The sequence below is a fragment of the Electrophorus electricus genome, chromosome 11 (assembly GCF_013358815.1).
Source record: "Electrophorus electricus isolate fEleEle1 chromosome 11, fEleEle1.pri, whole genome shotgun sequence".
NCBI lineage: Eukaryota > Metazoa > Chordata > Actinopteri > Gymnotiformes > Gymnotidae > Electrophorus > Electrophorus electricus.
The window spans coordinates 6,908,639-6,922,261 of NC_049545.1; the positions used below are offsets into that span (position 1 = coordinate 6,908,639).

Sequence of the window (13,623 nt, forward strand, 5' to 3'; positions counted from 1 at the left end):
AATTAACCAAGCTCAACTTGTAATAAAGCCACACTATAATGCAGTATGCTTATGAAAGCTAATTCATTAAACTCTCTGAAATCACAAGCAAAACTAGTGGTAAACATCGTAGGCTATATTAGTATTATACTTATGCTTATACTGCTCCAAATCTTAAGCTTAAGGCTTTAAAAACAGTATGACTACAGTCTTAACTTTACCTCTCCAGTCAACTCTGCCATCTCTGCAAAGCTGCTCATTTCCTCACCATTTTACATAAATAATTTCTTCCACGCTTCACAGAGTGTAACTGCCCAGATGTCCTTCATTTTCAGAGAAGCTATGTGCATAGTAAATTGGTTAGTTCCTTACAATGTGCCTGCTGAAAATATTTCTCTTCACGAGATCAGTGGACCTCTAGGATAATATAATGGCATATAAACGCTCTAGCCAGATCCAATATTGCTCCCCAAGCATCATGTTATTTGGTCCTGTCATATAGCATCCTGCCCTCTGTAAAACCAGAACTTTTTTCGCTTCTGTTAGGATGATTTCATCTGCTCTAATCAGCAGTTGTGTTTGTTGCCATGAATTCAGTGTTGCTGTATTATGATTGAATAGACGGGAGGTCCGAGGAATGCTGTCCCTCGGGGTGACAGCACAGGCTCATGCTGTGGCACGTTATCCTTCAAAAAAAAATCCTTTCAGAGGTAAAAACATTAAACTGACGTTTCATTGAACGTTTACTGTTTTAGTGAAACAGTGTTGATGGGAAGTGCTGATGTTCATGTACACTGCTTACTTCCATAATATAAATACACCATGGATATCTTCTTTAATTGCTTTTTGCTGTGTAAGTTTTTGATGTGGACTATAAAATTATATACGTTACTCATGTGGAGTTATATAGCACTGATTTTTTCATGGCTTATCGAGAAGTTAGTCTTACAATTAATTCCCCAATTTAATTAGGACTGGTTGTTTTTTTCTTGAAGAAGAAAAATGTAGACTAGACTAGACTACAACCACATCTTTTTTTCTCATAGTTTTGCAAATCATCATAATTCAAACCTTTGAATACATATTGCTTTTTTTTAACTGTGATGTAGTCCCAGCATGTCACTAACACATGGGTCATGCCTTAAGCTTTCCTCTTCTTGTGCGACACAGATTTCCCTTCCTCCCTGGCCTGGGCCCAATCACAGCTGTGCTTTTTCACCACAAGCAGCTCCTCCCAACCATCTCACTTTGGGCAGTGCCAGCCTAGCACAGCCTCTCAGCTGTGTGTGCTTGGCCAATCACAAACTGAAACCTCATCTCAACTGTGTGTAGCTTTTGGAGTGGAGAGTCTGCTCTCATTGGCTTTGCTCTGTAGAACCTGTAGATGACATGCTGCCTTGTGGCTTGGTTCAGAATCCCTCTGCTATGAATGTATGACTGAAATGTTTTACGTCACAGAAGGTGCAGACAGGTGGCTAAAAGTCTTCTCTCATTTGTTTTTTTCCCCTCCTCTCTCTATACCTCCCATCTTTCCACACCAGCAGAGAGAGGTGGCCTCCCCTGGGGACAGTGGCATGTCTAAGAGCTCCCTGTACTCCCAGGCAGGATACAGTGAAGGAGAGAGCCCCTACCTACCCAGGGACCTGGACCACTCACTGGGCATAGCTAGAGAAGAGGTATAAGTAAATTACTATAAGATGAACAATCAGTACACTAATTTTCTCAATTGTCTGAGAATCCAAGGGGCAACACTGATGAATAAAATAAAAATAAATAAAATTAAACAAATCCTATTTGAACTTGACTGTGTTAATCGTGCAGTTTTCTAGTGAAATGACAGAGTTGGATTTTTTTTTTCAGATAATGAGAACACATATACAGGTCTACATGCCTAGATGAATTTTGAGCTTTACTCCCTGATCCATTTCCTGATTAAGTGACATCAGATACCTTTCTTGTGCCATAAAGAAAGTAGCCCTCGCATATTGTGCAAGGCTGCCCACACCTCCCATTTCTGTATGGGCGATGCACTATTTCTGTTGTTATTAGATTGTTGCCAAAGAAAAGGAGGTACTGGAGTGGCAAAGGAAGTATGAGGAGAGTCGACAAGAACTAGAGGAGATGAGGTAAGACTGCGCTCACTCGCTTGACCCAGATACTTCAGTACCTGCTGATTCAAAATACCTGTGATAAATGATCTCTGTCAGTTTTTTTTTTCCCAAAATAGACCTTCACCGTCAATCATACTTTTTACTGTACACCACACAATGTGGCCAACTGTTTTGGACATTCACCTCAATACAGCTATCAATCTGTTTATCTCTCTCCAACGTTTTCTCAAAGCTTAGACATGAGCAAGATGTGAATTAAAGAGGACCTAAATTTGAGGTGTTGCAAAGACAGGGGAGGGACCTGGACAATACTGCGAAGGAAGATGATACTGCAGGTTATAGCTTTGGATCATTAGCCCATAATAAAGCAAGGCATTTAGATTCAACTGTATTAAAAGAGAGAGAGAGAGAGAGAGAGTGAGCAAATACTTAGCCTGAGTTGAGTTTAGGACAGATATAGAGAGGGGCTGGAACCAGCTGGACACTGTACTAATCGTGTGGATAAGACAGGGGCTTACTTCATGATTGGCCTTAGGATAAGGAAGACTTAAGAGGCTAATGGGGAGCACTGCTGATCCATCTGCTTATCATGCTGGCAACCTGTTTTTCCCAAAGCCTGCCTTCCTCTAAACCTTTCCCAACATGCAGCAGATTTGTACCCACTATTTATATAGTCTGGTTGTTTTCTAATGACTCGTTTATATACCTGTAGTAGAAGGCACTTCTAAGACCCATGAAGAAAGTTCTGCAATGGTTTAACCTTTTTGTTAACCGAAAACACTATTTTGATGCAACTCAGTATATATGTGTAGTTAGGGTAACAACTTACGGTTTCCAGTAAGTAAAATCAATTTGATCAATTCTTTCATCTCCAGGAAGATCGTTGCAGAATATGAGAAGACAATTGCACAGATGATTGGTGAGTTGTGAATACCTGCAAGTTCACCTGAGCATTTTTGGGTCCCGCTAGATTTTTGTGTGACAGCTCTGTTGTCTTTTTTTTTCTATGCGTACTCCATAGCTACCAAAACAAGATGAAAATATCACGCTCCCTTCCCTGAGACATACTACCTTTGGAAACAGACTCACATGCCACTTTATTTTACTCAATTTGCAGAAAAGCCTTTCGTGATCCAGGACTCAGCCACTGGTCAGTTACAAGAACTAGATCTCAAGCCCCCAACCCTCCTTCTATTGCCTTTCTACTTTTCCTGCATTTACTACTTTGATACTTAAATATGGCAGTTGAATCAGCTTTTACTATATTCTTCCCAGCTGACAGTTTAATAGTTTATTCATTACCCTTGATCAAAACCATCACATATACATTCATTTTTTGGAAAGTTTCTTTTCTTTTTTTTTTAACCCCAGTTATCATTGTACCTCTTTCCCCCCACATCTCATTTACAGTTCTGACAGTTCCAGCCTAATAATCCATTTCATACACAGTTCCTCTTTTTGCTTTGCATCCAATCTTTCTTGTTTATTCTTTTTTATTCTCAGTTTATTTTGTTGTTTGCTCTCACAACTTTTCAGTGCTCTAAATCCATTCTTGCAGCTTACGTTCTACACATCGATGGGAAGTGGAGGATTTTATCTTCAGATCACTAGCACTCTTTCTTCCATGTACCCCTCCCTGCTGGCTTGACTTAACACAATCCCTTCTTTCTGTTTTGCTCCCTCCTTTGCACATAAAAATCTGATAAACCAATCAGGCATGCCTGGTAAGTAACAAAGACTCTTCTTTTTGTTTGTTTATGTTGCATTCATATGCATCCGGTAGCTAAGAGGAAGCGGAGTCTCTATGCGCTGGTGTCTCCTTCATCTTTCATTCCTGCGTCTTTTAGTTTTCTTTCTTGTTGTTTCAGCAATTTAAAATCCAAAACATTGTAAGTCACATCTGCAGTCCATACAAAGTTAAAAGGAATGCGTTCATAACATTAATCTTTGACAAAAGCTTCTTGCTATCAAGGCACTTTTTATTACAACTCCAATATTCTTGATTTCAGGATGCTCCATTGGGGATTTGTTGCATTGTTCCTATGACTAATAAGAAGTAAAGGCTTATGGTTAAGCAGATTGGAGGATAAACTGAAAAGTGGGATTGAAATTGAAATGGGAGAGTTGCTGTGAGAGGCAAAGGGAGGTCAGATGATCTTCTGTGGTTGTCTCACCTGTTACTTTCGGTGTCCTTGGCTACCCATTGTTTGACACATGTCTTGTCTGCATGCTTCACAGGGTGACCATGGTTGAACACAATGTCATCAAATATTAGTGATCATTATTAGAGATGTAGTCATATCATATTTTCAAGCTCTGAGTCCACTAATAGTACCTCTCCTGATAGCCTCTGGATGGATACTCATAGGGGATTTTGTAGTGTGAAAATGTGGGTTTGTGAGAGAACGTGTCTCTGTGCTATTCAGTGATATTTTATATTATCATACCTAGCTACAGTTTATGTTAAAAGAAAAAAACAGATTTATTACATACAAGTTCTCAACTGTCTCTTTCGCTCTGTGCTTGCCTGTCTTAGAGGATGAGCAGAGGGGGAAGTCTCTGTCCCATCATACCATCCAGCAGCTGATTGTGGAAAAGGATCAGGCCCTGGCTGATCTCAACTCAGTGGAGAAGTCCCTGGCTGATCTATTCCGCCGCTATGAGAAAATGAAAGATGTTCTAGAAGGCTTTCGCAAGGTTAAAAGCAAAAATACACTTAGAAAACACATGCAGTTTCTGCACATATACTACAACCCCATACGTTTTATATCCCACCACTGGCTCCTACAGCATCCCAGTATTCCATATCCATACAGTATAGGGAAGCATTGCTAAGGTCACATGGTGTCAGCTGAGCTGTGAGTAGGGTTGAAGAGAAGTTTTATAGGTTCAGCAGTTTCCAGAGACTGGCTTGAGACTCAACCTTTCTTTGAACAACTCCATTGCTCTTCCCCCCGATAGAATGAGGAGGTGCTGAAGAAGTGTGCACAGGAGTATCTGTCTCGGGTGCGCAAGGAGGAGCAGCGCTACCAGGCCCTGAAAATCCACGCTGAGGAGAAGCTGGACAAGTAAGTCCTGTGCTCTGATATTCTGCGGTGTGGTATGCATATTCTCCTCCAGCTTGTCTACCTCATCTACCTAGTGGCAGTAAGTGTGGTGGGTAAATGAGGTCCATGCTGGTAGAGCCTGGATATAATGTGAAGTGACAATGCGTTCCTGAGGTTGTTTATGGTGTCCCGCAGGGCGAATGCAGAAATTGCTCAAGTGCGCGCCAAAGCTAAGCAGGAACAGGCAGCATACCAGGCCAGTCTGAGGAAAGAACAAATGAAAGTGGACTCACTGGAACGCACACTGGAGCAGAAGGTTTGATTCTACTCCCATGAATAACTATTCCTCCTTTCCATCTTTTCTTTCTTCACAGGACACAATGCACAGTGTTATATCAGTGTAAGGTTGAATCTGAATAGAAACTCTCTCAGCTACTATTCAACAGGCAGTTATGCGACAAAGTTCAGTCAGAATGAAAACAAACCTGATTGATATGATGTCTTATTTTTTCGTAGAACAAAGAGATTGAGGAATTGACCAAGATCTGCGATGAGCTGATTGCCAAAATGGGGAAGAGTTAGCTGATCTCTGACCACACCAGCACAGGACAAACAAGCAACAGAAGGAGCTAGGAGCTGTAAAGAGGAGAGTGTAATATTTGTCCTTTAGATTGCTGGACAGAATCATGGACTGCTCTCAGATGTTCAACACTACTGATGTTCTTTATAAAACTGATCTGCTGTAGACTGGAAGGACACTCTGGACTACTCCACTGTAATTATTTACTGCGCGGTTCAATGTTTTAATGTGCACCGACACATTTCCTGTAACAAGGGTCTTGTAGACATTTTTTAGAGACGTACTCCCCATCAGTAAAGAAATGTTATGAGAGTGTGCGTATGCCTGAGAGAGAAAGAGTGCTTGGAGTAAGGATGAGGTTAATTGCTATGTTGCCATGACAACCACTGATGGAGCTGACTGTTAAACTAGTTCATGTGGTACTCTTTTTGAACTTGAAAACACAAGTGATGATAAGAAAGACATTATCTATCTATATATAAATATATTATTATGAAGTGATTATAAAAAATGCATGTAGTAGAATTAAACATTTTTGTGAATATGAGCTGAATATAGTAATGGAACACATCTGCAGGTTTTGATACTGTTTCAAAAGCTTCCTTGTGCGTCTTAGTAGATACACTTTGTTTTATTGCCTCTTAGCAAACATGATGTGTAATCTTATTTTTAGGATTTCATTTTGATATTTTATTTTGATTTGTCTTTAGTTCTAAGGTATCTAATGATGTTTGGCTGGGTCTCAGTCCTGCTCTGTTGATGTGGTGAAGTAGAAGCTTCCTTAAAGAGAAGCCCTGCTCAGTCATGCAGCACCTGCTCACAAAGTGCAATAAAAGATGGCAATAAATTCTGCCTCTCTTCTTTAATCCTGAACAAGACCATTTACACTCTGGTTGAAGCAATGAAATGGTAAAATTAATTTTGTTCTGAAAATGATACTGCCTTTCTGAAATTGCATTATTCAAGGTGTGAATAAGTAGCTCTGTATGGAATTGTATAGGAGGTGTGTTTAAATGCCTGAAGTGATGCCCATTGTCAATTAGCCAGCAGACAGCAGTTTGATCAGGCAGATAATATTAGCGCCAGTGACATGAGCACACACACACACACACACACACACACACACACACACACACACAGACAGATATATTCTGTTTGTATGAGAGAGCCTCTGAGAGATCAGCAGTTGTCATGTACAGTAAGAAATGCACCAGTTCCATTTGGTTCTTTTGGACTTGTCTCAAATTCTCATTCATGTGTGAATTATTCTGTCTGGTTTGGGTTTGTACTCACAAACCTTTTGGAGCAAGTTTATGTATTTATTATTTTTTTCATCAACATTACTCTGTGATGATTTGCAAGCACAGCCTTATTGGATCATGCATCTTATAATTGTCCTTGCTACTTCAGTGGCTGAATGGAAATGTACCTAAACATTGCAAATTCTGCAATTGCTATTACTAGTATTAGATAGTTAAATAATATATAGTTACATAGTTAGATTGTTAACCGTTTTACAAGAATATGGTCACCTTAGACCTTAGGAGACCCCTTATTCTTCACCATCAATCTTATTCCATCAGAATCTCTCTCAAACATGATATATTTTTATAATTTTATAATTAATTTTATAATTTTTATAAATTTAATATAGGTTAGGTGTGTCATAAAATGTTTCAAGTAACTTTTGTGACAACTGATTAATTTATTTTTTCTACTTATGGAGGTTAAAGGTTTTTGATCTTTTCTTCCATTCTCAACAAGCAAGTCACAAGCCTGATTGTATCTGCCCCTTGAAATAATGAAAGTCTAATTTTGCAAGGCACAATACTAGGCCGTGCTGACCGACTGCTGAGACTGGTGGCAATCTGAATGATTTAAAAGGAAGGGTCACTGTTGCGAGGAACAGATAATGGGTTCTGCTTTGATTTGTCTAGTCTGTAAAGTACTGCCCATGTCTTAGGGCCAAAGCTGACAAGCTGGTATTCTGCCTGTTCTCGCTTCTGCTGGGGTATTAGCTCCCTAATAGCCTGGCTCAAGCTCAGAGGTTTCAGACACACACAACCCTGCCTTTGGTTGCACGGTCCTGTCAGCCAAAGAGCCCCAGGAGCAGGAAAGCTGCTCTTTGCTCACAGTGAATAGTGAACTCTTTTGGCCTTCTTGTTTTGTACTATGCAGATCTCTGCATCAGGGCTCTTCCACACATAATAGCAACATGTGTCTCAGTGAGCACCTGTCCCTCGTGTGCTTCTCAGTCCAGACTTAAATCTGGTGGTGGTGTTTTGGTTTGACAGCAAGCTTACTGATTTTATTAAGTGTTTTTAAACTCCTTTACTCCCAGACTGTCTTTCAGTATTGGTGTTAATGATGGTAGTCAAAATCAATCCTTTAAACAGTTAGAATGAACTCAGTGCTGCATGCTTGGCACAAAAAGGCTTATACTGACTATTGAAAAAAGAATAGAGATTTAAGTTAGTTAAGTTTAAGTTCATTAAAATGCAAGATGCAGTAACTGTTACTTACCAGATGTCTTTAAATTAAACACATAAGAGCTATGAAAACAGATTAAGAAGTTAAGAAGAAGAAGTTCAGCTTTTCATGTTCAGTAGTTATGCTGATCAACTAGAATCCTACCAGCTAAGCTCATAATGAGTATTTATGGTGTTTTAAGTGAACAAATAACAGCTCATAGAGGAAACTTGGCAGTAGGCAGAGGATTGAGGTCAGTTCTCTGAGGAAATCTTCATCTACTGCTGCCTCCAGCGTGAAGATATCACTGCCAGAGATTCTCCTACTGTGCATAAACAACATACCTACATGAAAGAAAAATCTGTGGGGATATTTGCCAAATGGCTCTGGAATAATACGCTATCTCCACACCAAGCCGTCTGTCCTTATCAAGCGATGGTCCTATGATTAGCCTTTTGAAATCAAAGACATCAAAACAGATCTTAGGTCACTGGTGCCTCAAAGTTCTTGTGTCAGTATGGCCATCAGAGAATGACTGAGTATTAGGATATGTTTGATTTGTAAGGGTGGTTCAAACTCAGTCGGCATTCTACTTTGAAAACTTTTACGGTGGGAGACTTTCTGCAGTTTCCATAAACAGGATTAGAATTGCCATATTCCCCTGTCCCACATGTTCAAGGTTTGTCAACATCAGTGAACAACTCAAAGCAACAAACAGCAGTTTTTAGGGATAACAGATGTTCAGAAAACAAAAGAAAAACATGCTCCTGAATATATGTTTGTAGTCTTAGGTGTTACAAATAGGAAGGTTTAGAATAATTTCACTGAAACACTTTGGCCTGAACTTCAAAGGTTGTTTGTGGGGGCGAGAAATCCATTTGTTCCATAAGAGCAGGAGGTGTGTCATAGGTTTTGGTGACACATATTTCAAAAAGGAAAGCAGGACCATTGGAGACTATCCTACTTTACAAAGTTTGTTGTTGACCTCAGAGTCCAACTCTGACTCCTGAGGAACACTAAACAGCTGAGAAAGATTAATACACAAATTGACCAGATTTCTACAATGGCTACTTTAATCTGTATATAGACTGCAGAAATGATTATTCCAGCAGATGCATAGTGCATTAATTAGGCTTGCTACTGTGTTTTAGAAAGTTTCTTAGTGAAATATTCACTCTAATTATTCAGACTGTTTGTAGAAAAGTGTAATTTCTGTTACATGTATTATTCATATATATATATATATATATAATTTATGTGTGATTAATAGATTTTAATTATTTCTCAGTGTAATTTTTTTTTTCATTTGCCAAATTCCAAATGTGCTCGAGTTGCTCAGACTCAATAAGATAGATGTATGGAGCATGAATGTATTTGATTGCATCTTTCACTAGGTGGAGCACTGCAGTGTTACACCTGCACGGGGTCAACACAAGAGGTTTGCAATTGCCAGGGATCCCAAACATGTCCAAGCTATGCAGATGCATGCAATGTTGTCAAAGGACATGGTAGTATATTTTAGAGTTACTGTAGGTTTTGGATTCAATGACTATTGGTAAAAGTGCTCTTTGTATTGGGGAAATATTGTAGTAACAGAACATGAATGTGTATCTTTATTTCTGTCTTGTATAGCACTGGAGGGTTTTGAAATTCTGCATTGCTTATGTGTGTGCATGTAAGAGGAAAAAAAAAGAAAGAGAGAGAGAGAGAGAGAGAGAGAGAGAGAGAGAGAGAGAGAGAGAGAGAGAGAGAAAGAACAACCAGGGACTTACTGACAGTCAGGGCAGCAGACTGCATTGTCTCCTGTCTGGCCACATTTCAGAAGTATCTTTTTGTGGGGTGCAAACCACATTAGAACTTTCAAGTAACAATGCTCATACTTATTAGATTAGTATCAAATGCTCTTAAGGTATATAATCTGTCCTGTTTCCAGGTGGTGTGATGAAGTCATGCTCATACAAGTCATTTTGTAACCAAACAAACAGCCAAAGCTACAGAACCCCAGGGGTGAAGGTTCACTGCTGTTACTCAGATGACTGCAATGTGTCGGCAGGGCATGCCACCAGGTTCAGTGGAGGGGTCAGCTAACTGTTAGTGCTTCTGCCACTGACTTGGCAGCTATTGTCAAGACGAAGCTTACCTGCATGAGCCTAAATGACCCTTTCAACTGTGCTTCATATGGCAGATATCACATCATGAACTCAGTAGCCTCTGCAGTTGTTATCATGCCTATGACCATGCCAATTATATTGAAACAAATCACACACATGAATTGCCTATGGAGACACCATATGCAAATCAATCACACAAACACACTCGCCCACAAACTCACCCCGCCCCCTTGTATTCCGTAAACCGCAAAATGAGCATGGATGTTTAAGCAAAAGGGCTACGGAAGGGGATCAAAAGTCAAAAGCCTTTCACTCCAAGTCCTTGTTTGAGCCTAAATTCAATTAAATCAAGTCCGTTAGAAACAGTATGAGATCTGATGCACTACTGCAGAGAATCAGTTTTCATAATTTATTAAACTCCTCTGTAGATAATCTTTGCACCAATTGCTTGCTGTGTAAAATAATATCCGTCCTCCCTTACGACTACAGAGTATAAATTCCGACATAGCTTACTCACCACAAAATCCTTGAATAAGGACCTTGGGATTCCAGAATCCTGTAAACCCAAGAACACCCTCGCGGTTGTTTATACACACTGCACACTTTATTTACTTTGGTTGGTCTCTGAAAGTTAGTGAACGAATTTAATGCGCAGTTTTCGGTTTTGTCTGTTTGCATGTCTTCGGCATTCTTAAGGAAACTGGGGAATACCCGTGTCGTACCTATATGCTCTGAGTATTTTAAACGGGTGGGAGAAGATTCGGTCGGGTTTCTTAATAAAACGGAGGATATTACGCAGTATCATAAGCGTTTCTTTCGCTGTGATTATACGTGTTGCTCCGCACTTAATCGAGGCCTTTTTTTCCCTTGATGTACTCTGGTTTTCCTTATGTAGGCATGTTCTAAATACCAAACACGAAGATATAACTGGTTAGTATCGATTCACCTTGAGGCTGCAATAAAATAACTGGGTTTTGTGCAGACGTTTTGATCAAGATTTAAGGCAGATCTTTGTTTTTCATTTTTTGGTGTATATTTTTATAACTGATGTATATTTTTGCACGTGCTTACAGGCTTTGCAAGGGGTATCGTATCGAAACTATAGAATAATGTATAAAATATCAAGTGATTTATACAGTATTAACACAAGGGGTCAGTATAAACTCACCACCAGTATGGTTAACACGCCATGACCTGCAAACGAACGTTTGATCTTTTATAGGGTGCACTGCGTGCGCAACCTATAATATATATAAGACATATTTCACATGTATTACTCTGAAAGTTTCTTTGACATGTCTTAGATGAATAGTTAGACATATGATTTGGTTGCGTGAGTAAAAATGAAAAGATCGCAGTATACATTCTCAAATTATAGCCTACAATAGCTGCTTCCCTTGTTCAGTGCGCTATGTAGGTTAGTAAATGTGGGACACTGTCCAGGGCAGTGCATTTCTGCTGCGTTTCGGTATGAGTCACATAGTTCATCACTCTAGACCTGCACTGTTTAAACAAACCGCTTGCATTATCTTTCTCTCTTAGCATATACCCAATCTAGCCCTACAAAACAAAGCATTACCCATGTTTCATAACAAAATACTTTTGCTTTTGAAAAAATATTTTATGTGCTTGTAGTCATATATCATATAGCATGAAAATGCTGTTAATCCTGCTTGGTGTATGGCATAGATAGTTCTAAAGGAGTGATCACACAGTCTACACAGTTCAGCCTATACTCTACTTTTAAGGTACTTGTAGGGTAACCAGCAAGACTAGTTAGTCTTTGACCCTACTCCTCTCTAAAGGTGGCTCTGTAAGATTCTCTTAGTAGAAAATTCATTATCTGATATTGCATTTGTGTTTCCTGTACTATAAGATTATGTTTGCATTAGGTTGAACTTACTTTTGCATCTACACCAGTCAGCTGAAACAGAGGCCCTAAGTTTACCAGCATGCTTGGTTATCTTATGCAACATGTTCTGTATGTTATAGGAGGTCTTAACATTTTCACTTCTCTCCACTGAAGGCGAAACAACCTTTTTGCCCCCTAAGATAGCATTTCTTATTTTGAGTCTCCCTGTACTTTTTCTCTGGCATATCGCACCTTCCTCCTCTCTCTGTCCCGGTGAGTCTTACAGCTCTCTCCTTCTTACTTCTCTCTCTGTCCCGATGAGTGTTATGGAGCCCTCCGTCTCCTTCCGTCTCCCTCCTCTCTCTGTCCCGGTGAGTCTTAGGGCTCTCTCTGTCTCTATCCTCTGTCCCGGTGAGTCTTAAGGCTCTCTCTGTCTCTATCCTCTGTCCCGGTGAGTCTTAGGGCTCTCTCTGTCTCTATCCTCTGTCCCGGTGAGTCTTATGGCTCTGTTGTCTCCTTCTTGTCTCTGTCCTGGTGAGTCTTATGGCTCTCTCCTTTGACAGGCAGGTGTGATAGTGCGAACAGCCTGCTTGGCAGGGGGAGAGACACTGACCCCAAGCTGTGAGGCTCCAGGGCCATTCCAGTGCGTGCAGCTTCTCTGTGTCACACTCCATCAGCTTTATTTAAAGCTCTGTCTCTCTCTTACCTTCATTAACATGTAAGCCCTCAGGGCAGGGCAGTAAGCCATGAAGCTGCTGGCTGTTTGGACTAAACTACTTAAACTTCAAACACTGAGGTGCACCTTATTATCAGATGGCATTAACCTACAGTATAAGTCTTGGAGAGATTTTTTTTCCCCATGAGTGGTAGATGTGCAGTGAGGTGGAGGCAGTGGCAATTCTAAAGTCTGTTGGGGCTCTAGGCAAAAATTCACAGGAGCCCCTGCAACCAGCATTCATTGCAATTGCTACTAGCGTCTACATTCTGTTTGCTTGCTAAGCTAGCTACACTAACAAGTCAACTGCCAGCGTCCTGACTCTGACTGACATCACAGTAAGCGGAGCTGGACTCACTAAGATGCTCTGCTAGCTAGGTTAACTAAAGTTAAATGTCAAAGTAAACAAAAGGCATAATGTAATTCTAGTGTAAGTTATGTTATTCAAGTGTATCTCCCCACAGTTAAGGCTAGACCAGTAGCACTTAGTTATTTAGCATTATCTTTGATCAGTAATATCTGCTCCACTCACCACTGTCATGCTTTTTTTCACCTCTTCCTCTATTTTCTTCTTTCTCTTTTCATTGCCAGAAGGATAACTTCTTTTTATTTTTGTTCACTAGCTTTTGTTGCTGACAACTTGTCATTATTAAACAATCAAAAGTGCTACTTGCAAAAGGAGTGAGTAGAGTCAGGCAGGGCCCCCTTAGGGAATTCAGGTCTCATACTCATTGCAAACTTGTCACATTGCCACTGCTG

The 13,623-nt window shown here is 40.1% G+C and overlaps 2 protein-coding genes across 20 annotated transcripts in view; both read left to right on the forward strand.

Annotated features, from left to right (window-relative positions):
* Positions 1-6,564, forward strand: part of tacc2 (transforming, acidic coiled-coil containing protein 2) — a 56,536-nt gene extending 49,972 nt beyond the window's left edge. For 10 of the 19 annotated variants that reach the window (XM_035531450.1, XM_035531453.1, XM_035531451.1 and 7 more), the window contains 8 exons: positions 1,521-1,655; positions 2,029-2,105; positions 2,966-3,009; positions 3,208-3,240; positions 4,627-4,787; positions 5,052-5,158; positions 5,333-5,453; positions 5,654-6,564. In XM_035531450.1, the coding sequence (XP_035387343.1) occupies positions 1,521-1,655; positions 2,029-2,105; positions 2,966-3,009; positions 3,208-3,240; positions 4,627-4,787; positions 5,052-5,158; positions 5,333-5,453; positions 5,654-5,719 (744 nt within the window). In that variant the 3' untranslated portion in view covers positions 5,720-6,564. Of the gene's footprint in view, positions 1-600; positions 690-1,520; positions 1,656-2,028; positions 2,106-2,965; positions 3,010-3,207; positions 3,241-3,805; positions 3,815-4,626; positions 4,788-5,051; positions 5,159-5,332; positions 5,454-5,653 lie in introns of those variants that run through there. The other 9 variants (XM_027029572.2, XM_027029576.2, XM_027029579.2 and 6 more) reach the window with 6 other exon arrangements.
* A 1,368-nt stretch (positions 6,565-7,932) lies between these two features.
* ly6pge (lymphocyte antigen 6 family member pge) lies at positions 7,933-10,274 on the forward strand. Its single transcript, XM_035531605.1, has 3 exons — positions 7,933-7,942; positions 9,581-9,697; positions 10,120-10,274. The coding sequence occupies exons 1-3, from the start codon at positions 7,933-7,935 to the stop codon at positions 10,272-10,274; spliced, it is 282 nt and encodes a 93-aa protein (XP_035387498.1).
* The last annotated feature ends 3,349 nt before the right edge of the window (positions 10,275-13,623 follow it).

Coding starts and splice junctions, on each gene's coding strand:
- ly6pge (XM_035531605.1), top strand. Junction 9,698..10,119: donor TGTTGTCAAAGGACATGGTA/GTATATTTTAGA, acceptor TCCTGTTTCCAG/GTGGTGTGATGAAGTCATGC.